Below are 26,503 nucleotides of genomic sequence, written 5' to 3'. Positions count from 1 at the left end.
TTGTGTGTCTCGTCTCAGTTCTCTGACCGAGCGACGTTGGTTGCACATGTCGAAGTTCACAAGACCTGTTCAGGCGTAGAACAACGTATTGCAGCGCTTATTGCTTTTTTATGTGTTTTCTTTTTACGTTCTACTAACCCGTAACAGCAACAATGTCTTGTTCTGTCGCTTCTTCTGAATACCTTAACGAACTCCTGAGCGACAAAACAACAGTCTCGAAAATGCCCAAGATATTTCTCCACGCCGAACGATTGCTGGATCAAGGTAAACGTTGTTTGTTGCTGCGAGTTAACTTCAAATTTAATATAATAATAACGGCAGTTTATGATAAATAATCGGTAAATGAACGTAAATAATCCCCAGCAGAGAGAAACGTAACTTTTCGAGGTAATATCTAATTATTTTCTGAGGGTGAGTTTGTTCTAACGCGAGTAAACTAAAGATGTGTCACAGAAAACCCTGTGATCGGTCGCGAGCAAACGTGGACGGTGAAGCTTCTATTTGTTTGCCCTACATCCGGACATCGTGTCCTCTGTTTACCGATCAGCGATTGTGTTTTAGTTTAGCCTCAGTGAAACACCAGGGAGTACATGCAAGAAACAACCTTCAGGTTTGTTGGACATGTAGCATTTAGCTTTGTGGTATAATTTAGTTGTATGGAAAAAGAGCATTGCGCTAAATTATGAAGCTAGCGCTCTTGCTCGCCTCTTTGTTATCCGCTATGTCTTTCGCCGTGCGATTACTCAAAAAATATTTTTGGGAAAAAAATAACCGGGACCTCTTTACAATTTCTGATCAGTGCTGAAATGGTTATCTAAATTCGGTTACAAGTTATTGTGAGCGGTCATGTTGTGATTTTCTGTTTCATTACCCCCGTTATTTATTGCATTCAGCGAGATTTCTTTCGACTCGGTGGGACATTTGAATATTTTATCTCCCATTTCGAAAGCAGTTATGCATGGTAGACTTGTTTTTTGATGGTATTGCCCTAATGTCACTATTCAAAACTGTAATCGCAGTCTCTGTTATTGCATTCACTCGACTGAAACAAAACTGATAAAAATAGCTACGTCCGTGTATCGGGCATCGCCAACAACTGCATGCGTTCTACACGGTAGTGAATTTTACGGTCGTTACATTTTGTCGCTGAGACGGTGTTTTGTTTTCATTCTCGATTGTAAACAAAATGAAAATATTAGCTTTTAACCTGGAAAGCCTTTTGTTCGGTAGTTTCATGTTTGAAACGCTTGACGGTCCGTGAAATTACATGTTCTCGGTGAAGCAAAAATCGTCACGCTTGTAATTCAATCCACTTTTGATTCAATTTGTATTCAGGGTCAAATCACAGCGAAAATTTGATGTGATTGAACAAGAAATTATTCATCAGTGAAGGTCCCAGTGGAGAATTTTGAAGGAATCAAAAGTCGCACTACACTGCTCTTCAAACTTATTAGTTTCTAAAAAGTCTTTTTTTTTTCTGCGTCAGGTTATAAAGCGATTTGGCGGTTATAATTAAGCTTCGGCAAGGAATTCACTTTGATTTCGTGGAATGTGGGGTGTTTGCAATAAACGATCTTTCTGTAGATAAAGGCCAGATGCTCTCATCTCGGAGATGACACGTATAAGCCAAACAGAGTGTACCAAGAAAACCGACAGAATAATTAAACACTCAGGCGTCTAGCCACAAATCAGTGAAAGCTACCCTTGGAAAGATATGAAATTGAGGATTAAGTATTGTGGGTTTTATTTCATCGGGCTTAGGGTGTGAGTGAGTGGACTTTGAAATTGAGAAGGCATTGATCATCACAGGATTCCCTTGACATGTTTTCCTTCTTTGTAGTTTAAAGATCTGGCTATTCCTCATCAATCTGCCAAAATATGTTCCTATCACAGAGGAAAACGTATAAAATGACAACTTTTTTCCTGTCCTTTTGTTTGCTGTCATCAGATTTCCACACATATTGACTTTTCTCCCAAAGCAGTTGATCCATCCTGTCTAGTTTTAACCCCCAATTTGAAAAACAATATTAATTCCTGTCATTCTGTGTCCCAAATTTAAATTAAAATGTTTCCTTAAAAGCCGTTTCTTTTAATGAATATTTTCCCTGATTTTTTCATCAAGTTGCTTTTGATGCAATTTTGTGAAAAATTATTTTATTCCTTTTATGTATTTGTCAAGGGCATATAGCAGCGTTTCAATTCCATTTTTGTACACAATTTTAATAAATGAAAGGAATTCATCCTTTATAGTTGTAAATGTGATTTAGTTTGACGATGGTCAGGACCGACATTATCATTATTTTCTGCTTTTGAACCAAATCTTAATAGCCACATGTTCATAGTGCTGTCAAAAAGTAAGGTATTGTGCCTGGTTTGGTTTTCATTTTGAAGTGTACATGTTCCACATGTACTTTGTCATGAATTATCAAAATTGTTACATAACAACTTTATTGTTGTCAACCATGGATTCATCTTGAAATAGCGAGTGAATTTTTCAATGGGACTTTCACTAAATTAATTTGGCTTGCTTTGAATAAAATAATGGTGCTTAAGCTAAGGTTGCTTGGTTACAACATTTCACATGCAGGAGTTTAAGCTACTGAAAAGACATGTCACCATTGTCGCACGAGTGAATTGTGATCATTTGTTGTACGTGAAGGTAATTGGTAAATAATAGATGTATGTTGCTACCAGCGTTGGAAAATGTTTAAAATTTTATTACCTGACCAAAGGCCAGAGGGTGAAGAAAATGATCACACATTTCTTAATTTAAAAATTTCGTGGCTGCAATATATTTGGATATAATGATTATGTCATAATGTATATTTAGTCATAAGTTAATAAATGGCTTAATGTTATTTTTAATGGCCCAAGCTCGACTGTCTGATTTCCCAACTATTTTCACACTGGTTCTTTGCTGTTTCAATGCTCTGTTCTAGTGCACTGAGGCATTAGCCGTGTGAAGGTGTTTTTTGTATTGCTTGTTTTGCGGCACTTTTACTGACAGTGTCCAGCCAACCTGTCAAACATTTCTTACCTAATTTCCATGATATATTGCAATATAATTTTATATGTAAATGCCGTCAAAGATAGAACTAAATTGGATAAAAAGATTCCAAAGAGCAAGATAGAACATCCAAGAAGTTTGAGAAAAAGTGTAAAATATTTCCAAGGATGACTCGGACTGCAGTTCATCAAATTTGATTTTGGAACTGTTGGCACAGAAATCAAAACAACCATTCTTGTTTTTAGCTATCATTTTCTTTAGTGTAATATATTAGTTTGCTTTAAGTCATTTTTGGCAATTATTTTGGTCTCTTCCTGTTTCAAGATACGAAAGCAGTCAAGCTACATGTATTTAGTAAGGCTTTGGACATTCAAAAGTGTGACACATCAGTGAGAACACTGCCAAGTAATTCATTTTTATTTACAGTTTTGTCATTCAGTGCTTTCTCATTATCTCTCATTTTTATTTGCGAACTTTAGAGATGTACCAAAATAAACGCAATTGAATTCCTTTGGGTGTTATTACTGAAAATAATTGTCCTATTAAAAGATCTATGTTGAATTATTTATTTCCCCTTGTTGTTTGAGAGCCCCATACACCTTGACTGGGATTTGAAATTACCAAAAAAATTATTGAAAATAAAATGTCTTTGTGAGGTGAAAGGGGAAGCATTAGTCAATAGGAAATACCTTGAAGCTGGAAGCTTTTCACACTTTTAGGAGGGTAAAACCGTCCCGACTGAAACTGGCATGAGTGGAACCATAGAGTCCTAAAGTGATGATGTAACAAAAACTAAATTTATGAAATTATGGGATTTTGTTAGTATGTTCGGAAAGAGCATGATGAAAATGCCCACTTGCCAAAAATTGGCATCTTATTGAAATTTCGGGGGCGAGATATTAGTTCTGTTATGCCCTGACTCCATACAAATCCTTCTATCTAATTTTGTCTCAGTTCCAAACGTAAAGAACTGAGACAAAATTATAAGGATTTGCATGGAGTCATTGGGGCATAACAGAGCTAACATCTCACCCCCAAATTGCAATTATTAAGATGCCAATTTTTGGCAAGTAGGCAATTTTCATCATGCTCTTTCTGAACATAGTAACAAATCTCATAATTTGTAAGAATTCAAATATTTGTGATGTCGCACTTAAGGAATCTATGGGCACGCTTGCCATAAAAATTTAGCAGTGTATCAATTGCAAAAAAATAAGGTTTTTTTTTTTAGATACGAAAATCACTGCATGAGTTTTAGTTGGAACCAAGAAAGTAACCACAATAATAAAACAGCCATATTTAGCTAGTGGTTTTAAAGCATGGTTCCATTCATGTTGAAGCTTATTGCCCGTTCTCTGTTAACAGTACCAATGGATGCTAAACTAACTAATTTTCCTTTTTACAGAAATCAACAGAGTCAGAAATGAACTGTTTCATGGCATGGTAACCAATGACTCAGATGGTAGCATCGCAGAATTGCAACTTCCACCACAAACGGGACCAAGAGTAAAAATGGCAGAAAAAGTATTTGCACCAGTGAAAGAATACCCCAAGGTACTAAACACGAAATAATTACCATTGACAAGACCTTCTCTTAATAGTGTTGTAACCCACTTAAGCAAAAAAGTGCAACTTTTATGTTGTGGTTCAATTTTATCGGTGGTTCAATTTTTACTTTTTTTTGTTTTATTCTCATTATCATACATTACCATTGATACATGTAGCAAAAACAAAGGGAAATGAAAATTGAGCCAAGGATAAAAGTGAACCACAACATTTACACTTCCCTCACCTTTTAACTGATGGTACATAATGAAAAACGTTTCTCATGTATGGTAGTTTTTACAGAACTTGGATCATATGATTTACTTTCACTACAGTTTAAACTTTTCACTATTTTTGATACTGGGTTGTGCAAGAGATCTACAAAACACGCTGTCATGCTGCTAATTAGTAAAAATGTTCCAGTGAACCAGTGGCTGTTGGTATAACTTCACACATGGAAATATGTAAAGGGAATGTTGTTTTGAATTTTTTTTTCAGTTTAATTTTGTTGGGCGAGTAATTGGTCCCCGAGGTATGACATTACGAGAAGTTGAGACAACCACTGGTTGTAAACTTCTTGTTCGAGGGAAGGGATCAATGAAAGACAAGAAATTGGTGAGTTTCATTATCGTAATACTTATGATTAAAAAAAATTTTTTATACTTACAGGGTTTCAATAAATTTTGGTGATACTGTATTTCAGAGTTAAACATGAACATGCACTATAAATAAACAAACCTTGGGCTGGCCAAGTCACCAGCCATTTCATTCTAGACACAGAGATGTTAGCATCATCGGACAGTCCATGCAACACTAGAATGTTGTGAGAAAATCAATTTGAAATGTCAAAAAAGGGTTGACATATTTGTACCAAAAAGAAATGTATTAAAAATCAATGGTTTGCATTGTGCAAAAAAAAAGAGATGTATTAAAAAGCGAGAGTTGTTTTGGCTGAATGGCCATAATATATATGTCATTAAAAATGCAATGTCATCTGTGAACCTTTGATCACGACTGACTTAAAAACTGTGTTTGTTTTTTATTCCTCGAAGTACCAATTTCACATAGTTGCTTCTTTTCCATCGTCTTGATTACAGTGTAGTTGTTGGTTATTGAAGCACTGATTGCATGACAAGGATGGGAAGGAGCTATGACCCCTTTCATAGTACAAACTGTTGCTAAACCATGCAAAGAAAACAGTTTTTGATGAGCATAAGTTCAAGCAGGCTGGTTTATCAATCTTGAGTTCAGATGAGCAAAGCACCACATCAAGTAACTGCCTTTTAATTAATGAAACCATTGAAAACATAGAGTGGATAAGCATAACTCATACCTAGACACATTTGAATGGATTGTCAGAAAATCCCTAAAATGTATCAGGATTTCTGATAAGCGATTTCTTTTGCTGTAAAACAGGAGGAAGAAAAGCGAGGCCAACCCAATTATGAGCACCTGGAGGAAGACCTCCATGTGTTAATATCAGTGGAAGATTCGGAGGAAAGAGCCAAGATGAGGCTAAGTAAAGCAATGGACAAAGTAAAAGAGCTTCTTCAACCTGTGGTGAGTGCGGTGGATTTTGGACAAAATAGTGCTTATTGTAACTGCATAGGCCACACATAAATTGGAAGTACAGTATGATTTTTTTTTCTTTGGAAGTATGATAGTCTATTAGTTAGGACATCTGTGCTCACTTTCAACCTCAAAGGTCCTCACAAACAGGGAAACATTGTTTGTGGTACAAAACATTTCTGAGCAGAATCAGAAACAGTTTTTGTTTCTTGGAGGTGAAAGGTGTTTCTGCAACACATGTTTTTTGTGTGCACAAAGAGAGACATTTTTAGGAAACAATGTTTCTACAATATTTCCTTGGTTGCTGTTCCTAAGAGTAGTGGTTTGAGTCATGGTATAATATAATTGCTTGTTTCTTCTCACACAGTTGTGGTGGTGTATCTTTTGTGTTGTGCAGTCCCCTTCCCTGCAAACCCCCTTTTGTGAGCAGAGAAAATAGGGCCTGGAAGGCCTAAACTTTTACATCGTCAAACATGCGCCTCCCTGCCTTCCTAAGACATGTAATCAAGCACCGTGAAACTGTTGTGCAAATGTGACAAAATGCTGCATAACAATGTTTCCTACAGCAAGCACTGCATTAATTTTGTAAAGTCTTGAGTGTTACTGACAATTAATTTTTTTTAGGATGAGGGGGAAGATGAATTAAAAAAGAAGCAACTTAAAGACTTGGCATTGATGAATGGTACTCTGAGAGAACAAGGAGGTCAGTACTGTACACTATGCAAAACTGTGCATCTCCATAAGACTGTAGGAAATGTAATAACTGTTCTGAATAAAAGTCCTTTGCATGTACATTGTTGTTGCTCAAAAGACCCTTTGGAGACATTTTTCACGAAGTTCCTGCTATGGGAGTGAGAATGGAATAATTATTTCGGAATGGGTTTTGATTGTCGGTAAGAAATAAGAAATCAGTCCCAGTATAGTGCCCCATCATTCCTAATAATTTTTTTTTTGTAAAGAGAATATTGAAAGCGTCTGTTCAATACTTTTGGGGGTTTGCTCCTTTTGGTTTTATTAAGAATCATCAAATTTTGTCCCTACTTTTGGCGGTGTACTACTTTTCACGGTTAGTTACTTTCAGATCCACACATGTCTGTCATCAGTTGTAGATCAGTAACAGTTTAGCCCATGTTTCCCTCAACTAAGTTGCTGAGGGGGGTGGATTCTGCCACAGGTGGTGGTATTGTCATGACCCTTGGTTATTTACCTTTACTATCTATTTCCATTTGAGAAATTCCCTTTAACCCCTAATATCAGAGATAAATTCTCCTATCTTGTCCCCACACTTTTCTTATAAAAGCACCTAAGGGAAGGTATTAAAAATCAAGAAAATTTACCTTGGGTGATCATATCCTCAATTTTCATGACCTCAGGGATTGAGTAAGCATTGTCATTACAAAAGGAAATTTGATGCTTATCACTGTTATGGTTTCAAGCGTTAATTGTCAGCTCTGTGTTTTCTTTCTTTTAATTTTTCGGTGACAGGTAATGCAGCAGCAGCAGCTGTTCTTCACAATGGTCTTCTTGGAGTGCCTCTTGCACCTGCATTAGCTGGATATCCATTTGGAGCCCGAGCTCCAGGTAAAAATATTTATTATTTAATTTTTATTATTACATCCATTCCTTAATTGGCACTGTCAAAGAGATTTTGCTATATGTTGATCAAAACTACCGAAATATTTGATAAATGACCTCTTCTCTAACATGAAATTGCCCTCAGAGCACCGGGAGAAAAAAATGGAATGACTAGTTCTCTAAAGAAGATCAGTTCCGCTTGTCCCCTTTATTTCATATACCACGTGTTCGACATTCAAATCCTAGCAGTATGCACTGAGGATATTTGTCCCATTAACCTAGTTTAATGGCCATTCCAGTCCTAGCAGTATGCAGGATGCTTGTCACATGAACCTAGTTTAATGACCTTAGCTCCCATGAGTCTCCTGTAGCTCAGTGGTAGAGCATCCAAACTTGTAATCGGAAGGTCTTAGGTTCAACTCCTGATAGGAACACTCGGATTTCTTTTTTCTGAGTATGCCTGTGTCACTTTCTAGAATAATACATCATTCGCATTATTGATGTTATTTTTGTCACTATTATACAGGGTGACTGGTTGTTGTCCCTTTAAATGCAGATTTTTAAGGCCCAGGAACTAGCTAATATCATACAGACATAAAAGCAAAGTTGCATAATTATAACTTTTAATGCTCCTGGTTTCATGGTAACGAACAACACTGATAAGCAGGGAACAAGGAACGTATTTTCACTCATGGTAAAAGGACTTCAAGAGATTATTTGATGATGACTATTGAAACTATCAATAGTTGAGAAAACAGTTGCAGCCATAGTTGTTGATAGTTGAAATTGTGATCGATGCATTGCTATTGGAACTCTCACTATTTGCAATAAATCAGTAGTCTGGTGTATTGTTACACTCTTATCTGCTGGGTAGACTAATCAACAATTTTTTTATCCTCAGTTCCAAGTGCATACCCTGCAGGCCTTTCAGGGCTGGAATTTTCACCTTACGCCACAAGGGCAGGAACTATTTTCGACTATGGACTGGAACCATCCATTCTTGGTGAGTTACATTAAAGATGTGTAGTAAAAATTCTTTAACATACAGATTTAGAGGAAACAACCATATCTGCGTTGTTTTAGCTTTAACAACGTCTGTTCAGTTGAACATCTTGTAACAACAGAGCTGGAGAGCCAGGAGATCTCAAATACATGTAGAAAGTATACCAGCAGTCTTTTTGCCAGGATGTTTTAGTCTGAATCAGGGGTGTGGCTCATCTGCGAGACCATTCGAAGGTGGTTTGTTTGTACAAAAAAGTCCAGTCCAATTCAGTTTTTTTTATGACCATGAATTAAAACATCCTGTTTGTTGTTCTGAGTAAAAAAAAAAAAAACTCACTTCATTTCAAGTGAAATAACATTTTAAAAATTAGTGGGGAGGTTGAGATAGCTAAGTTCAAGACAACAGGGTTATTTTTACAGTAAATGACTGTAAAATAAGATGAAATCCAAGGGAAATTATAACTTTTTGCTTGAGATAGCGGGGAAGTTCAAGGTACAGCTGTAAGCAAGTTTAAGTTAATGGGGTCCTACTGTAATCCTTTTGTGTTGTGTTTCAAGAAATTCCAGAACCCTTAAACTGTCTGTAGTGTGATTAGTAATGGTAATAGGACTGAGTGGAGTACAATTCAGGTAGTAATCGGGCGAGTAATTTGAAATTACGAGCCTGATTACCCCTGAATTGTACGACACAAAGTCCTATTATCAATTAATTGTGCCAATAACAAAATGGGAGAATCTCAGTCTTGGAATATTTATTAACATTTTTCTTTTCCAGTTGAAGCTGGACAGCTTACCTGGTCACAATTTTTTCATTGATTTTGATTGGTTATCATGTGCCATGTAGTAAAATTTCATTGGCTAGTGGCATTTGCTACTTGATTTTCATTGGTTCTTTAACTGTCCGATTTGACCTGTCCGATTACAAGCTTCTAGTAATCGGACAGGTCAAATCGGACAGTCTTGGAGTTACATAGCAAAATTAAGCTATAAATATGGGCTGTTAAGAACCAATCATATTCAAGCTTTTTGTTATTGACACAATTACATATAGAATTATGTAATGGTCGTATTGAGTAAATGTTAAGGGTGGTGTTTGAATGCCCCAGGTGCAGTTAAACCACGGAGGCCTATCAGAGAACATCCGTACCAGAGATAGGGTGAGTTGAAGTATATTAAGTCAATTTTGAAGGAAGCCAATACCCATGTGTGCTTTCTTTCAATTCTTAAATTGCCGTGTTTCTTATGTCACTGCCTGATCAGAAGTTTCTTTGAAACTTTAATTACACTGATGGCTCAAATAATAGTTTATCTCACGACTATGTAGCATAGGGTTTTTACGTTTACCACTATGCCACTGGTCTTCATCAGGCGATGGTGTTGACTGGCTGTGTATCGATATTAGTACATGTAGCATCATGGTTGATGGTGATTGACGGTGGTTACATTTGTTATGCGTGAGCTATGCATGGTGTACTGGATCGTGATGGAAAGCTAACAAAATGTTCAAGGATTTTGGCTTCAAGTGCTTCATTGCTACAAGCAACATGTAGACAAAGAATGCTATTTTTACTGCTGATCTTTAAGATTACTACAGATTGCTACTAATCGCTGTAAAAACTAAATGCACCTGCCACAGATCATTGCTGAGAATATTGTTTAAGGGGTCTGTCAACAGTGGTTTCTCTGCCTTTTGATGAGGAGTTCACATATTTAACGCCGAGGGAATCCTTCCCATGGTTATCAAGCTTTTGTGTTAAAAGAGGTGGTGCTACCCTCTCTCGGTAGATTTCCATAACAGCCTCTGTTCAAATACAACATCTGAGCTATTCAAAAGGTGTTGTCGTTTATAAAGCAAGTTAACGCTTAATCTTGATCGTTTTAAATTTTGCTGTTCAAGAGATAACTGGATAAAGTAAGCACTGTTACTTAAACCTACACTCATTACATTAAACTTTCTGCATGCAATCCAAAGTAATTTTAATAATTATGAATAAGTACTAATAGATAACTTCTCTTTCTCACTAGACACACAATGGGTAACACTAATTCTGCTGCAGGCTGACTAATTGCCAGGCTAGATAAAACAAAAACCTGAAGAAAGTGCCCTTTTGTTTGTGTTTTGACGAGCCCACTTACCAACTGTGGACTAACTGTGTAGTGTCTATTGAAAATATGAGTTTTGTATCAAATGATCATAATATATTTCTGTATGTTTGAAAATGGAATTATCAATGAGTGAGATTTAATAACTGTTAATATATTGAAATTGATTTTAAGTGTTTCTTTGTGGTTACTACGGTGTTGTGTTTTTGTAAGTTTCCCTTTCAGCAATGCCGAAACGTAACGTTCAGCCAATATTCTTTACAGGAAATAGGTGACTGTATTTTTGGCAAAATTATATATTAGAATCATTTTTGTTGCGGCTGTACTTGTTTCTGAGAGACTTAAAAATGGCAGTATATGTTTATTTTTTTTAATTTCCACCTACAACAGAAGAGTATATCATACTCTGCTGTCTTCAACATAACACTTTCTTGGATTATGGTATATTTTTGTATTTGGAAGGCTGTGAGTAACTTAAATTAAGAATGGTTCAAATACATTATAATAAATAGATGAAAGACCATCACTGTTAAATATGCAATTTGAGCAGCTGTAAAAAGAAATATTTTAAAGAAAAATTAACGAAAAAACGTTACATGACGTCATGTAATGCTTTTTTTGTTAATTTTCTTTTAAAATATTTCTCAAAATCGATCTTGATAAGAAGTGTAAAAAGAAAGCCTGGAAATAATTCAAGCTTGAACATGACCTCTGTAGTATCAGTGCAGAGGTCCAGTGCAGTTTAACCAACGGAGTTATCAAGCCCACTGGAAGCTGGCTGTGACCAGCTCCTGGTGGGCTTGATACTCTAGCTCAGTTGGTAGAGCAGTATCGCAGAGGTAATGGGTGTGAATCACATTTGAGCCTGATTTTTTTAGGCTTTCTTTTCACAGCTGCTTTTAATAGTTGCAAATGTAACTGTGATTGTCTGTCATCTAACAAATCCATCAACCTCAGTTCACATACATGAAATGAATTCATATATTGTCACATTCATTTTTGAATAGTACCATAATTGTATGGTTTTTGTTTCTATCTAGTCGTTAAAGGAGATTTTCTTTCTAAGCATTCTCACCAGGCGACACAAGTATGTTACATTGATTTTGAAAGGTTAGCAGGTTATTCATTGAACCAGCTGGGCTGATTTGTTTTCCATGTATAGCCTAATATCAATTCCATCAGGTTTCAATGTAGAGTTTTAGGTGTCCACCTCAGTGGGAAAGCAGGCGAAAAGTTACAGCTGTATTTTCTTTAGAAAATTGTATAGAGGTTTTAGAATGTGTATTGCTGAAAGGGTTATTTGTGTCCATTGTGCTAGTTACGTGTTGGCATTGTTTTGTGGTTCATGTGCAATTATTTTAAGGATAATCAGAGTTAAGTCTAGGTGTTTGCTTTCTTAATGAGTAGAAATTAATAATTTAAAATAAATGTGTGGTGAGCTTTCATCTTTCAGCTTCACAATAACTGTTTTTAAAGTAGAGTGGAAAATTGTTGTGAATAGTGCACCACTTGTAGTGAAGTCAAAGTGAGTGACAGTCTGGTTTTATTTTTGTTCTGGTTGACATTCAGTCAGAAACCTGGTTTTCATACTGTGTCATCACAAACCTCAAAATTAATAGTGTTATTTTGTTGTAAATAGGCTTAGAGGTGATTCAGTTTTCTAGTTTGTTGTTGGTGGAAGGCAGATTTTTATGCCGTGGGTATTCTGTAAAGTGAAAGCTTTCATGTGCTAACTGTCAGGACCTTCTTCAATCTAGTGTGTATTTTAATGTTAATACTGACGACGTTGATTATTGGATGATAATTGTAACAATAAAGATTTAATTTTGAGACTAAACTTGCTGCTCTTGTTGTAACTTTCTTTTTTAATTATTGTAATGTTCTAATACCTATCCTAACTTAACTTACCTTGGGGTATTGGTTTAGCTCAATCTTCCATGAACCACAACATCAGCAAGAACTGTTGGGATATTCTCCAGCTATTACAAGTTTGACTCTATCTGCTTTGACGGAGAAACAAAGCATAGATGCAACCCTATCAGGGTTTAGTTTTATTTCCACACTTATTTCAAAAGTTAGTTTTCTGTTTGGTGGGGCCCTTCCACATAAAACTCAGCATTTCTGAGTTTCAGTCTCTATAAAGCCAGGGTTTTTTAGATTTATGTCGTGCAAGTGGTACCCTTAGCAAGTGGCTGGGGTGGGGGGAGGGGCGGAATCCAAAAGAAAAATGGTGGCAGCATGGAGAAAATGAGGTGGGGACTTAGAGATAGATTGGGCAGAGAGGAGAGAATGTATGAGAAGCCAAAGATAAGATGGTTGGATTCAGTGGGGAATGGTAATATTTATTGTTAGGGAAAAGAGAGGAAAGGTGAAATATGGATGTTATCATGTAACCATGGTACAAAAGAAAAAATCTGAGTCCCCAATAGGAATCAAACCTGTGACCTTAAAGTAGCCATTATATTATGGGCTATAATTTGAAGAATGCCAGAAATACAAAGAGAATGACAAACATAGTAAAGTGGCTATGTTTAAGGGTGCTTGACAACCGTCATGTAAACCCACTCTTTAATAAGAGTGGGTTTACATGACGGTTTTTTTTTTTTTTTTTTAGAGTGTAAAGAAATTGTATGGAAAAAAAAGTGTGGGCTCTAATCCAGCAACATTTTCCACTGATCCACTGACTTTATCAGCATGCATGTTTAATGCCCCACCCCCCCTTCCCTCCCAAAAATGATCCCATGATTGAATGCAAGACCACTTTTGAGCCAGGCTGCCAATCTTTTTTGGAGTGAGCTATTAATGGAATTTTTTAGAGTTTATGTTTTGTAAATGCAATTTGTTCCTGTTCCTCAGATATTTAACTTGGATTCACTGCCATCAGCTTACGGAGAGGAGAGTGCAAATGAAAAATTAATTTTTATTACAAGATTCTAAATATTTTTATTCAGAGAATTCATACATAATATATTGATTTTGTTGAACATTATATTGATTCCCATTTTGTGATTTCCTAAGTTAGCCTGTAAGATTAGATGCCTGTTCAGGCTGTTGTTTGCTGAGGCTATTCCTCAATACCTGGAGTTGAAATTACATGTATCAGATTAATCTTGTGCCCAGATCCCCCATGGTCAGGTGAACCGACTGAGATCTGGGTACGAGATTAGTATCAGACAGAACACTTCTTGGCTGACTGATGCTATGTTTGCCTTAAGTTTGTTTTGTTTAAGGTATTTAATTTTAAGTGGTAAAAAATGATGAACTGTCTTGCAATGATTATTTGAGCAACAAGGGGAAAGTGCTTGTGTTCATTTCATTGCACTTGACTGCAATTCTAAATTTTTGTTTGAAGTGCTGATTGTCTCATTGTGTCATTTGCGTTTATTGAGACTAAGCCAGTAAAGATTATCGTGGTTTTCCTAATAACAGTCATTCAGAAAGTGCACAGTCTATTAGAATAATGCTTCAGTAAGTGGAAACTAAATACAAACAGAAGTGTGGGAGAATCTTTGGTAACCAGGGTGAATATCAGTGTGATATGTTGAATATTCTCTGGGAAATAAGCTTTCAAAAACTGAAATTTACAAAGAATGAATGCTGCCACCCATCCATACATTCTTTGTAAAATCTTGATACTTTTTAAGTTCATTTCTTAGAAACTATTTAATTTTATATACGATGCTCAAATTTTCAGACAATAGTAACTTTCCTGAGCTCTTTCAATATTTATAGAGTTCATTTATTTGAAGCAAGTTATGTTGTTTATGCTAATGTGGGGCTAAACATGTTAACAAAGATTCTCCTATTGGGAAATGTGAGAATTATTATTAATAGCAATGGTTATGCGTGGCATATACCGATTCTATCAGTATCCATTCATGTGAAGCCACTATCCATTTACTGTGCTTCCAAGGTTTTGTTTATGACAGCTCATTATTGTAATCCGTAATTTTTATAGGAAATTTTAAAGATGTACATTTATTATATCATTCATGGAGGAAGGCCTGGGAGTAGGCAAAGATACTGTTCAATTCAGTGCAAATGCTTGGGAGTACCTCGTACTTCAAAATGGGAAGGAGAGCATGCCGCTGAAACCCGCACCTTACCCCCTCTCCTCCTGCCCCCCTCCAATCCCCCCAAGGGATTGAGAGAGAGAGCATGCCACTGGAATCTCCAAGTAAAGTAGCTGTGTGGATCTAATGTATTCCAATGTACGGTGTAATTGCCGGTAATTCCAGTTAGATTTGAGTTTTGTTCAGTTTGAATACTTGACCTCAGCAATATTGTTTGTCAAATCTTTCAAAACTGATTTCAAGTGTTTACCACATGCGGGGCATGTTGCCCAGCAATTACTACATATACGCAGCACTGAACCGTGCTAAAACAGAGACAATGTGTATGTAAATAAATTCAATGAAAGGTAGTTGATTGACCCGTAAATTAGTTGTTTATCGATTCAAAAATTAATAATATATTGATTACTTACAGATATTTTTATAGAAAAATTGTAATATATACGCTATGAGAAATCCATATTAATAAAATTGCAAACAATTGTTCAATGTGAGGGGACTGTGCAGCATTTTCTTTCTTTCATTTCTTTTGCTCTTTCTTCCCTCCTCCGTTTCTTTCTCTCTTTACCACCATTTTACCACTTATGCTGTTGGAAAATAATGTGGTAAATTAAAATCACTAGATAACTGGCGCTTTTCCAGGGCAAATGGAAAAAGTTTTCTAACAAGTTAACTGGTGTACTTACAAACTTAACATTTTATCCGTGTTGCTAATTTAGAGCAAAATGAGTATACATGGGTGAGAATAGTGCAAAATAATTCTGGCCTTTGATACTAAAAATGCAAAACTATTCAATTTTCTGAGGAACTTAAAACTGCGAGTGGCAAATGAAGGATACGTGGTCATTTCTGCCGTTCGGCCAAACGTAATTATAAGTAGAGAGATGAGATTAGAATAGGCCATTTTCATGATGGCGTCATTTTACTACAACTACCAGAATTCATTTCGATTTCCTTTTCAAATTCAAATTTTGTAATCTCAGTGGACAGCAAAAAACAATAGCTCTAATTAGCATGAGAAAAAAAAAAAAAACCAGAAGGATTCTGGTAGTTGTAGTAAAATGACGCCATAGTGAAAATGTCCTATTATTGACAGTTTTCATTCTCTTACGAAAATTGAGTAGTTTTGCGTTAGCATCAAAGCCCGTAAATATTTTGCACTGTTCTCATCAATGTACTAATTTTTCAAGAAAATATAAATATAAACGCGAATCCCACGTTTGCCAAGTGCTGAATTTCTCACTAAACAAAGACAAGACCACATGAAACAAGTATGTACAATTTATTACATTTTTTTACACTCGTGAATTAATACACAATGCCATGCAGCTCTATTTGCCAATTATGCATGAAATACACTTATAATTTGTACCATCGACAATGGGAAACAAATTTAAACCACGTCTGAGTACACTTCGCTGCATTTGCAGCATTAGAGAGACTCGTTTAACAGCGCATAGTCCTCCTGTTTGCGGGGCCGTGTGGGGTCTCTGGATGGTGGTCTGTTGGGTACTCTTCGTGTTCCCTGTCCCAGCCCCTCTTCGGTGTCGCCATAGCGAGACTCGTACTCGTAGACGGTCATGATGGCTAGCCTCAGTAAAGGAAATAACAATTCAAACTCCTAAGTGCGTAAGATAAAGCTAATAATAGAACAGTCCTCACTATGATCAAATTGTAAAGATTTTTGAAGATGAAGATTTTTCCAATCTCCCAAAAAAGTTTTCTCCCTTTGCAAAATTGTGTATTGTGTTCCAGGTTGTTCAAAGGCCGAGCTAACATTTAAAATCCCGCAAGAAAAACTTGCACCACCTTTCAAACCAACTGGAAGTAAAGCCAGAACTAACTGCGGTTTTGTCTCATCCATTTTCGAGCGCTTTACACCGTTGCTGACGTCTACTTGTTTTCAGTTCTGTTTAATTCATTTACTTGAGTCTATTGTGATTGGTCAAGTGATCCCTGCACTCTGGTGTTCTCACTAAAAACCGCTCTCTTATTCCAAAGCACACGGGTATGACTACACCATATATAAAATAGCAACTTAAATTAGTAAAGATGTCTTCCAGTTTGAAAGGATATTTGCAGTAACCGGAAGGTACAGTATGTCAGTCTCTGTGGCTATCTCCACGTGATGTCCCACGTGACCTAATCCGCTCTCTCCGACCACGCCCACTGCCACAGCGAATATCTCCACATCAAGAACAGTGTTCATGCCAGCTGCTACCTAAAGGGAGTGGGGACAGGGATAAAACAAAACAAACAAAATGATTCGCATTAAGAATGAGGCGACGGGAGACGCAATTGGATTCGCAAGTACGACGGAATAGGAATCTGGTGGATAGACGGTCAACTTTACCACAGAGCTTTTTGGCTTCGACTATCAGTGGTATTTGTCTAATGAAAAGCATGAGAGCGAGGCCTTCATGACCTACATGAAAGCGAGGTTTCATGCGAAACATTAAAGCGAGGCCTTCATGAGTAGCATGAAAGCGAGGGTTGCGTTTCTTCTTCTGTCCTGTCAATTTACACTGTCAGTAGTTTCCTCCGATTCCGACTACGCTTGCTATTGTCCTTGCGATTCCGCTTCGTCCCTTCCGTCGATAATGCGAACCAGACCTATTGATTATGAGCCCGAAGCAGTCATTTGCTATTTCATTTCTAGTGCAAGACATTCAACATCGTCCGTTGTGAATACGTCATATCAACCAACAGAAAAACAGCCCATAAATGTCACATTACGTCAGACACGTGTTAAACTGAATAAACCGAATATATTAAAATCAGCTGTCGCAGACCTTTAAAGTTAAAGCTGAAAATTACTCACCGGACCAGGCTTATAAAGAACTCGTAATCCAGTTGAAGGCGGCGGTTGTTTCACTTTATACCGACAGCTGTCGATGCCGACATTTTTCAGTAACACACTGTACACGTAGGTGCAGCCTTCCTTCAGGACTCCAAACGACACCTGCGGTGGAAACAATTCAAACCCTCGGAGATTCTCAACCTGGTTTTGGTCTCCACCAGTCACGGACACAGTGTGGACTCGCCGCCGAACAGGATCTTCTATTTCAAAGAACTGGTATAAAGCAAGGCAAATCACTAACTAACCATTGAAGACAACGTGACACTAGGCAATTTGTCTCGCAAATTGTCTCGAAATTTCGTTGCGCCGTTGCAACACAAGTTACACGAAACGTTGTATAGTGTAACGTGCCCTGAAATGAATGTTTTGTTGCAATCACCATTGCACAAAGTAGTGCCGATTTCTTCTTTTCACAAATGTTGCAGCGACAAAAAAATTGCGAAACATGCTCATTTCAGGGCATGTTACGCTAGCAACGATTCATACAACTTGTGTCTCAACAAAATTGCGAGGCAAGTTAGAAGAAAATTTGTCTATAGTCGGTAACAGCTCCTTTAATCTCCGATATCTCTTCACTGTTCACTCTACATGGTACTAGTTGGAAGAACCTGTTTAAAAATCAAGGTCTTTCATCTTTGATGATCATTTGCTTTATCCCTTTAAGCCCCGATAGCGCCATATGGCACAAGATGCAATTACATGCTCAATATTCAGTCAATTTGTGTGAAATTTGCACAACTAAAAGATCTTGGAAAGATCTGCACATGGAAGGCATAATATCATGCCCCCCTACTATACAAGACTTAATTTACTACCCCTGCAACTTTTGGAACTTTTTACCTTTGTACTTTTTAGGCCAAGTTAATATCTGACAACAACCAATGCACTGAGAGCTGCAAATTAAGCTATAGTTTAGGGACATACCCAATCTGTACAAGGAACAGGAAAATTTTAAATGCTTTTATTTTTTCATTTTGGCACTTGTCAATTCCAACTGCGACCTCGTCCATTTCTTTTGGTGTGATTTATAGCATACCCCAGAAATTACCTTTCAAATGGTATATCACATGTGGTCTCCTGGTTTATAGTTACCGATTTAGAAAAATTTGGCATTTCCCTCGGGGCTTAAAGGGTTATTCCCATGAACTGTATATTTAATCAGGAAGTGATATTGTAAGGAGAAACGAGATGCTGATCAACATGGGTCCTAACAGTGATCAGCATCAAATTTCTCCTTGTAATATCAATGCTTTTTTAACCCCTGAGGTCAAGAGAATTAAGGATATGATCACCAAAGGTGAATTTTCTTGATATTTTAATAACTTCTCTCAAGTATTTTTAAACGAAAACTATGGGGACAAGATAGGAGAATTTGCTCTTTGATATTAGGGGAGAACGAGTTAAAGGTTATCAACATGTTGCCCTTTCTCGTAACTCGACCAAATAGCTTCCGTGAAATCCCTAAAAACCTTCTGGGACGTTTCTAGAATTTCTTGTCATTTTCAAACCCACATCTAGCCCAGTAAGTTGCCGTTGTTGTTGTTGTTGTTTATTTAAAGAAAACTTGGGCTCGTAAAGAATGAAAAATAATGTATCATTTGAGAAATACCCTTCAATTTCTCCGCAACGTAATGACTGACCATGTTTTCAAACTCTCTCTTTAAAGTTGTCATTGCGCATATGCCACACGTTGGCATTCAAATCCTAGCAGTATGCAGGATGTTTGTCCCATGAACCTTGTTTAATGGCCTTAGCTCCCACGAGTCTCCTGTAGCTCAGTGGTAGAGCGTCCGAACTAGTAATCGGAAGGTCTTAGGTTCGACTCCTGATAGGAGCACTCGGATTTTCTTTTTCCGAATTTGCCTGTGTCACTCACTGACAAAATACATCATCCGCAAGTCGAATTTTGTTGACTACCCAGTGTGACACATCCTTCTTGGTAACGTACCTGAGTGTTAGGAAGAGCTCCTGGCTTGCCACCTCTAATGCAGCTTGGCAACTTAACTCGATCTGTTCTAGCTTCTCCCGTCACATCAAAGTACAAACTTCTCGGGCCAACGTGCGGCATATCAGCTGGATTGGGAATATAAAAAGTAAGTTTTATTTAAACTAGAGAGTGCTAGTTAAGGACGGTGTCTCCTTTTGTTACTGCGCATACGCTCTGCGCATCTCGAGGTGGTCTGAGAAACTCGGCTTTCTAAGCAACGGCGGTGCCTTCTACTACAAGGTATTTATGTGCGGTTTATGACTACGCGGAAAAGCAGATCTTAGAAAGAGATGTTGGAAACCAAAAAGAAAGTTGGGGGTTGAGCTTCAATTTGGACAGAAAATCCCATACATTTTTGTATAGTTTTCGGCTTTTTTGAATTATTGTTACTTGGTTATCTCTGAAAGATCCGTGGTTATCCCCAATTTTCTTTTTAGATCCCAACAGCCCTTGCTAAGCTCTTTTCTCCACATAGTCACAAACTTCTGCCTCCTAATACCTCGGTACCTACTTTTGTTACTGCGCATACGTTCTGCGCATCTCGAGATACTCGGGTTTCCTATGGGCGGTGCTACTAATACAGTGATATTTTTGCGCGTTTTAAAACTTTGCGGAGAAAGCAGAACTTAGCAAGTGCTCTTGGTATCCAAAAAGAAAATTTGGGGTAACCATGCATTTTCCAGAGATAAAAAAGCTTCAATTTGGAAAAAAAAAAAACAAAAAAAACAAACGCCGTACAATGCTTTGTAATTTACTGTTTTTAGAATAATTGTTGTTTAATTATCTCTAAAAAATGCTTGGCTACCCCCAATTTTCTTTTTGGACTTCAGTAGCCCTTGCGAAGATCTGCTTTCCCCGCATAGTCATAAAAATACTTCTTTATTAGTTGGCACTGTCCTTAAGGGGAGCAGCCATGGAGCGGTGCTGAAAGTGTTCCGTCACTGGGTGCATAAAAAATTCAATACAGGTAAAGCTTTGATGGAACCACCTTGGAACCATTCCTCCGGTCTCGCGGCGCAACTTCGTGGAACTCTTGTCCCAAAGCCGATTAACGAACGCAATAGTCAATGACAGAGCGCCAGAAATTCCTTCAACGTAACGTACTTACAACGGAGTGAACAAAACGCATTAACGATATAACAGCATTCATTATAACACGTAGCTAAGTTAAATTTTCAAACTCACCCGAGAACATTGGAATGTCTTTGTCGTCATCCGGGTCTTCCGCCTCCACTGGTCCCTCCACTACCTCCCCCACAGATGGCGGCACTTCCACTTCTTGGACTGACTCTAGGTTGGTTGTCCACTGAGGGGAGTCCTCCTGGAGAGGCGACTCCTGTGACAGGAGCTCAGAAGCTTGTTTAGGTGTGGGATTACTGGGGCGAGGGTTACCAGCCGTGGAAGCCTGAGATGGAGTAGGATTCGTCGGACGCACAGGGGTAGGGGTGCCATTGCCAGTTGCATGAGCAGGGGTAGGGTTGGTAGGTCTCATGCCGTTTGGAGTTGTACTTGGGTCACCAAGGAGAAGTGTGGCCGTCTCTCCGTTTGCACTGGTTTCAGTGGGGAGGGGTGCGTCAAGGCTGGATGGTACTTTATCTCCGTCTACAGTGAGAAACAAACGCTAAGTTATCTTTGATCCCGGTCTAGGATGCTTATTGTCTTCCAAGCTGATTTATGATACAAAGAAACAGATGAGATGGTGTATTATTCAGTAAGTGACACAGGGAAACTCGGAAAAATGAAATCCGAGATCTTTCAACAGGTGACCTTCCGATTACTAGTTCGTATGGTCTACCAATGAGCTACACGAGACTCGCGGGAGCTAAGGCCATTAAACTAGGTTCATGGGACAAACATCCTGCGTACTGCTAGGATTCTAATGTAATAGAGAACGTAATAGAGGATAAACGTTTGTTCCATAATTACCAATGAAAGCGACGAAAAACATTTACGATCCGCTAGCACTTGCAAGCAAGCTGTCAGCTACCTGACATCGATCATATTAATTCAGCACTGTAATGTTAATTGGAGAAACTTAAAATGACTGTAAGACATAACAAGAACTGGCCATAGACACTGATGAACAACTGCTGAGAGGCCAACCAGAAGTTATTTTGATAGCGTGGCCGAGGATTTAAAGACAGGACTACTGTGTTAAATCCAATTAGTGGTTACAAAAAAAGCTTGCTTCCTTGGAATCGGTGGACCACAAATCAATTCCTCCAACCATCTTAAGGTTAGCTATTTTGTGGCTCAAGTTACCTGTCCGAGCAGATGTAGCACTTCCTTCGTGTACCACAATTTCTGGCGTCTCAGCAGGGCTACTTTCCCCAGGGGGTGGATGACGGGTCTGGTGTGCTAACTCAGACGTCAACGCTTCCATATCCGGGACCCTCTGACTGTAAACCCCTTTAAGAAATTCTTGACCTGGCAATAAAATACCACATTTATCTAAGACTTCGTCCATTAAATAATCAACACTGGCACAAAGAACTCCATCGTTTCTGAGAAGGCGGAGTAAACATGTCGACAAAAAAGAAAACCAAACAAACAACAACAACAAAAACAAGGAAATTCAAGGAATTAGCAAATTGTTGTTGAAATGCTGTAAAATTTTTCCAAAGTTTGGGGAAGCTCCAAATTGTATAACAAACAAGCCGCAGATATTGCCAGAAGAATTTCTTTGCTAACTTTAGTCTTACGACAGTCTGTATTTCAGAACCGAACACTCTTTTTGGCAGTATTATTGACATAGTTTACGTTTCTTTCAGAACTGCTTGCGATATTCTATTGCAGTTTCAATCTAAAACGAAAGAAAAAAGACAAAACACTTAAATAACGTGAGGCTTAGAGCGACCTTCTTTTGACCTTGAAATGTGGTTTCCACATCGACTCTCAAGTGTTCATTATTCGACTCATGAGCCATTACTTAAATAAATCAAAACAACACCTCATTCTTTTTCCCGGTAAGGGGCACCTTAATAGGAACAAACACTGTTCAATGGACCAATCTCAGTGGCTACTGATAAATGGGCATCAAAGAGAAATACACCGAATGACTTCAAGAAGGTTGTCAAAACAAACAAAAGCCCCCTATTAATGCCTAAATCCATCACATGGTCGCTACTTTTAACGTTGGTCGTTTCGGTTTGTTCGTACGTGACCAATTCAAAGTCAACGAAAATCGCTGTATCGAGAGCCCATCACTTTATACCTTGAGTGGTTTCAAAGTAGGGGGGCACTTCTTTGTATCTCAAGGCATGCTTCCCATAATCCAGCTCGGCCAGCTCTATTCGGTCCCGCTCCCACTCGGACGCAGATCGTTTCCACTCGGGGCGCGGAGGTGGGGGAACTGGCTCGGGCGATATTTCGTCCACGTATTTGGAACTTATATCTTCATTTTGCGTCCTGTCTAAAATCGGGAAATAAAAAGGCATTAACGGAAAGAAAGGATGGTAAAAAGCGAGAACAGGAAAAGACATGCTTCGAATCCACGGCAAACAGAACTCATAGAATAGACCGATATGCTGTAGTTCTTTATATAACATGGTTTGGCCATGTACTTGTGAAGGAAAGTTTTGCTTTTCTCATTTAACTTATTGCGACAGCAACATGATATTTCAGTTCTTTTGTTCATTGTTCGTAGCCACGCGCTATGACGTGGACGGATGTCTGAATTTGGGGCCATCCGAAATCGGCTACCACGTGCATTTGGGAGACAACTCGACTAGCGTTGGTTGTTCTACCTTTTGCTGTGCTACACCGTGCTGACGAGAGCCAACCAGCGTCGAAACAGCTGGCCACGGTTGCCGTATTCTGTTGATTCTCGGTTTGGTCTCTATCATGTCGCTGTCGTGTTAAGTTTTCCACGCAGTCCGATCAGCCTTGCAGAAATCTGAGTCGTTTATATGGCTATCCCTTCATTTTAGGCAGCTAAAATAATGCTAGGATAATCGGGAGGTGTTCAGTTGAGTGTCGAAAGTAATTCGCGTTTACTTAAGTTTTGCTCCACTGGTATGATTGGTAAAACAAACCAACAACAACAAAAACAAAAACAAAAAAAAAAAAAACGAAAAACAAAAAAACTCGCACCACTTTTTCAACCAATAAGAAGTTAAACCAAAACAAGTCGTGAGTTTCCCTGCACGCGTTTTTTGGCGCCAGTTTCACGTATTTACTTTGAGATCTGATTGGTTCGTGTTGTCTTTGTCTGTTATGATTGGCCAGATTGATCACTTTGGTATGGGCTTTACACTCATTCGAAAACCACTCTGCTCCCTATCCTTACTAGCAGGGCCCGTTAGAAAAGATTGGTTTTTTACCCATATAAATGTTGTCCACAACTTTGAAGCTGTTAAACCTACGACCCTGAACGTCTTTGAAAAACATATTTTGTATGGTTTGTTGAATAAGCAGGGTCATCGGTTCCTGGCAGTAGAAAAATTAACAAGAAAGGCGGTAACAACTGGACAAATACGGTAGCGTATCCAAGCAACGTACCAGTCAGTGCTTCGACTGTGCTTCTTATTTCATCTTTCAAGGCCACTCCTGTGAAATAAAACGCAAATGACTTGAATTTCCGTTCGAAAACACAAGAATACAACAAGCTACAAAATAGCAGTAATTAAAAGTAGCTAACATCATCTCTACCTTGTTCGTCCCGTAACTTCGCTTCCTTTTCAGCTTCCTCTTCTAATCTGACCTGCAGTTAAAAAATAAATTTGTGTATGTAAAAATATCTTGCAAAAGAGGCCTTATCTTTTTACTCTTTGTGTATTGTTTGTTTCACTCCCTGTTGTGATTACGTTTTGTTTGAAACCTTGAGTTGCGATATTCCAGGTAGTTTCATTGGGCAGAGTAAAGGTATCTTGTTAAGCCATCAAAGAGAAGGACGTGTTCTCAAAGCAAATTTAAAATTGAAACTGAGTCATAAAGACAGTTCCACAAAGCCTACTTCCAAAACATACCAAAGAAACTTAAACAGGAAGCTCCGCAAAAACGAGATAGCTCCCCTTCTACTCACACCTTTCGGCCACAAAACGCAAATTTAGATGGTTTACAGTCATGGCACGTTGTTTTCTGCAAAAATCTCGTAAGAGCCAAATTTTAGTTACCACAGCAAAATAAGAAAGAAAGAAAAAAAAAAAAAAACGTTTCTGATCCCGTGGCCAGGACCCTGGTTTAAAAAATAAACTAATCTCAACAGTAATAACCAAGCAAATACAAAAGCCCTGACTATATTCTCATTTTGTCAGGTCTCTTTCATACCGGAATGTCTTGTTCAATCACGAAAATACGGTATTCTTTCTTACTTGGTTATTGCCAGAAAAAATAACAGAGGAAACAATCTTGTGTAGGACAACAACAGTAAGTACTCACTTTAGCATCCAGTTCTTCAGCAGCGCACTTTTCACTCTCATCTCGAGGATCTTGCGGCAATAACCCATCCAAACCTGATTGCCTCTTTTCCACAAATTCCCCATAAGCCTTCATGGCCTCGGTTATCTGCTGCCGCTGTTGTTTGGTCAGCGGCTTGTACTGTATCAGTTGGCGGAACTCGAGAGTTTGTGGACACGTGATGAGAGGTGGAGGAATGGGCTTCACGGACGAACCAATGTTAAGACCGTTACCTTAAGGAGCAAATGAGCAGAAACATTATTGCAGTGCCACCAGCAACGAGTAAATGCTCGCGAAAGACAGTGATTATTTCTCGTTTCTGTAGCGTGAAGCAGGTGGGAGCATTGATATCCCACCCTCTCCTCCTTGGACGGGATGCTAGTCCATCACAGGGTCACCAGCATTTAGTGACTTGGAACCGTTGCAGTCTCTTCTTCCCCAGCACCTAGTCCATCGTACGGCACCAGCCCTAAACTTTTACTTGGTTACTTAGCTTTAATTTCAGCATAGTTGTGACCCCAAAACCTTTAAAATCTCCATAATCCCTTGCAGCTCTATACTGTTTTCCAAACGTTCGGAAATTCAGTGTTACATCAATACAATACAGAATGTACGCAACAGGATAGCAGAGAACCGAGGACGGTAAAATGTTCTTTCTTTTCAGACCTTCTTCGTATTGACTTATCTCTGAATTCTAATCACCAGTCTACCCGACAACTTTCTTATATCAAGAGAAAGTGAATTTATAACTTGGACTGCTCTTCAAACGTAACAGCTCAAGAAGAATCACGTTTTTTTCTTGCATGCAAAATACGAACTATAACAGTTATTTTAGGGGTACTCAGCAAGTCTGCCATGCAAGTGTAACAGTCCATCAAACGTTAGGTCAAAAATAGATATAGCAGTTACAGTTGCGTACCGGCATTGGTGCCAAAAACTGGCCCTGGTGTTTTGAATTCTCGAGAGGGCATTTGCTTGAAGTCCCTCTCTCTGAGGCCCTGTGGAATGATAAGCTTCTCATCCTTTTCTTTCAACCAAATCTTGCCCGTTCCACCTGTTGGCAGAGACAAAGGCGTTACGTGTACGTGTACGGAAATTTATAAGATGATATCCGTCAAAAGTCACCCCTTTGGTGCGTTTTGTGCCTGCATGCCACTTTTAAAAACCCTTTCTCCGGTACGATCCAACCTTGAGTTATGCATACATGTGTTCCTAACTCTTTTGTGTCTGTGGATGAATCCGTGTCAGTATCAGTGACCATTCAAATGAAAGCTATTTAGCAGTACTTTCCTTTGGTGTTGTGTGGTGCTTGTAACTTTTGAGACTTTAGATAAATCTGAAGTGTGTTAGTGAAAGCTATTCAACTGTGCAGTACTTTCCTGTAG

The 26,503-nt window shown here is 38.3% G+C and overlaps 2 protein-coding genes and 1 long non-coding RNA gene across 7 annotated transcripts in view; 1 reads left to right on the top strand and 2 right to left on the bottom strand.

Moving 5' to 3' along the window:
* Positions 1-31: 31 nt before the first annotated feature.
* Positions 32-15,368, top strand: LOC146483697 (KH domain-containing RNA-binding protein QKI-like). 5 transcript variants are annotated; one of them, XM_085105840.1, is made up of 9 exons: positions 32-264; positions 4,413-4,561; positions 5,051-5,167; positions 5,969-6,112; positions 6,746-6,824; positions 7,607-7,702; positions 8,598-8,699; positions 9,811-9,855; positions 13,658-15,368. In XM_085105840.1, exons 1-8 carry the CDS (start codon positions 153-155, stop codon positions 9,852-9,854), a joined length of 843 nt encoding a protein of 280 aa, XP_084961966.1. In that variant the 5' UTR covers positions 32-152; the 3' UTR covers position 9,855; positions 13,658-15,368. The 5 variants fall into 5 exon arrangements, with proteins under 5 accessions (XP_084961966.1, XP_084961967.1, XP_084961965.1 ...); XM_085105841.1 differs by lacking the exon at positions 13,658-15,368 and adding an exon at positions 10,724-12,638; XM_085105839.1 differs by lacking the exon at positions 13,658-15,368 and adding an exon at positions 10,724-12,638 and having other exon boundaries at positions 9,805-9,855.
* LOC146483698 (uncharacterized) lies at positions 12,343-13,650 on the bottom strand. The gene is made up of 2 exons (XR_014863821.1): positions 13,389-13,650; positions 12,343-13,341 (listed from the first exon to the last, which is right to left on the bottom strand). It is a non-coding gene; the product is annotated as an uncharacterized LOC146483698 (long non-coding RNA).
* Positions 15,369-16,137: 769 nt separating the features above from the next.
* LOC146483695 (sperm-associated antigen 17-like) overlaps positions 16,138-26,503 on the bottom strand; it is a 35,504-nt gene continuing 25,138 nt past the window's right edge. Inside the window, exons 18-28 of the mRNA XM_085105837.1 lie at positions 26,038-26,172; positions 25,101-25,351; positions 24,372-24,423; positions 24,222-24,269; positions 22,936-23,133; positions 21,984-22,148; positions 20,907-21,323; positions 19,683-19,807; positions 17,696-17,947; positions 16,951-17,095; positions 16,138-16,461 (exon numbers count right to left, since the gene is read on the bottom strand). Coding sequence (XP_084961963.1) covers positions 16,307-16,461; positions 16,951-17,095; positions 17,696-17,947; positions 19,683-19,807; positions 20,907-21,323; positions 21,984-22,148; positions 22,936-23,133; positions 24,222-24,269; positions 24,372-24,423; positions 25,101-25,351; positions 26,038-26,172 — 1,943 coding nt within the window. The 3' untranslated portion in view covers positions 16,138-16,306. The remainder of the gene's footprint in view (positions 16,462-16,950; positions 17,096-17,695; positions 17,948-19,682; positions 19,808-20,906; positions 21,324-21,983; positions 22,149-22,935; positions 23,134-24,221; positions 24,270-24,371; positions 24,424-25,100; positions 25,352-26,037; positions 26,173-26,503) is intronic.

The sequence above is a fragment of the Pavona decussata genome, unplaced genomic scaffold (genome assembly GCF_977016875.1).
Source record: "Pavona decussata unplaced genomic scaffold, jaPavDecu1.1 SCAFFOLD_38, whole genome shotgun sequence".
Taxonomy (NCBI): Eukaryota; Metazoa; Cnidaria; class Anthozoa; order Scleractinia; family Agariciidae; genus Pavona; species Pavona decussata.
This window is presented reverse-complemented; position numbering and strand designations above follow the sequence as displayed.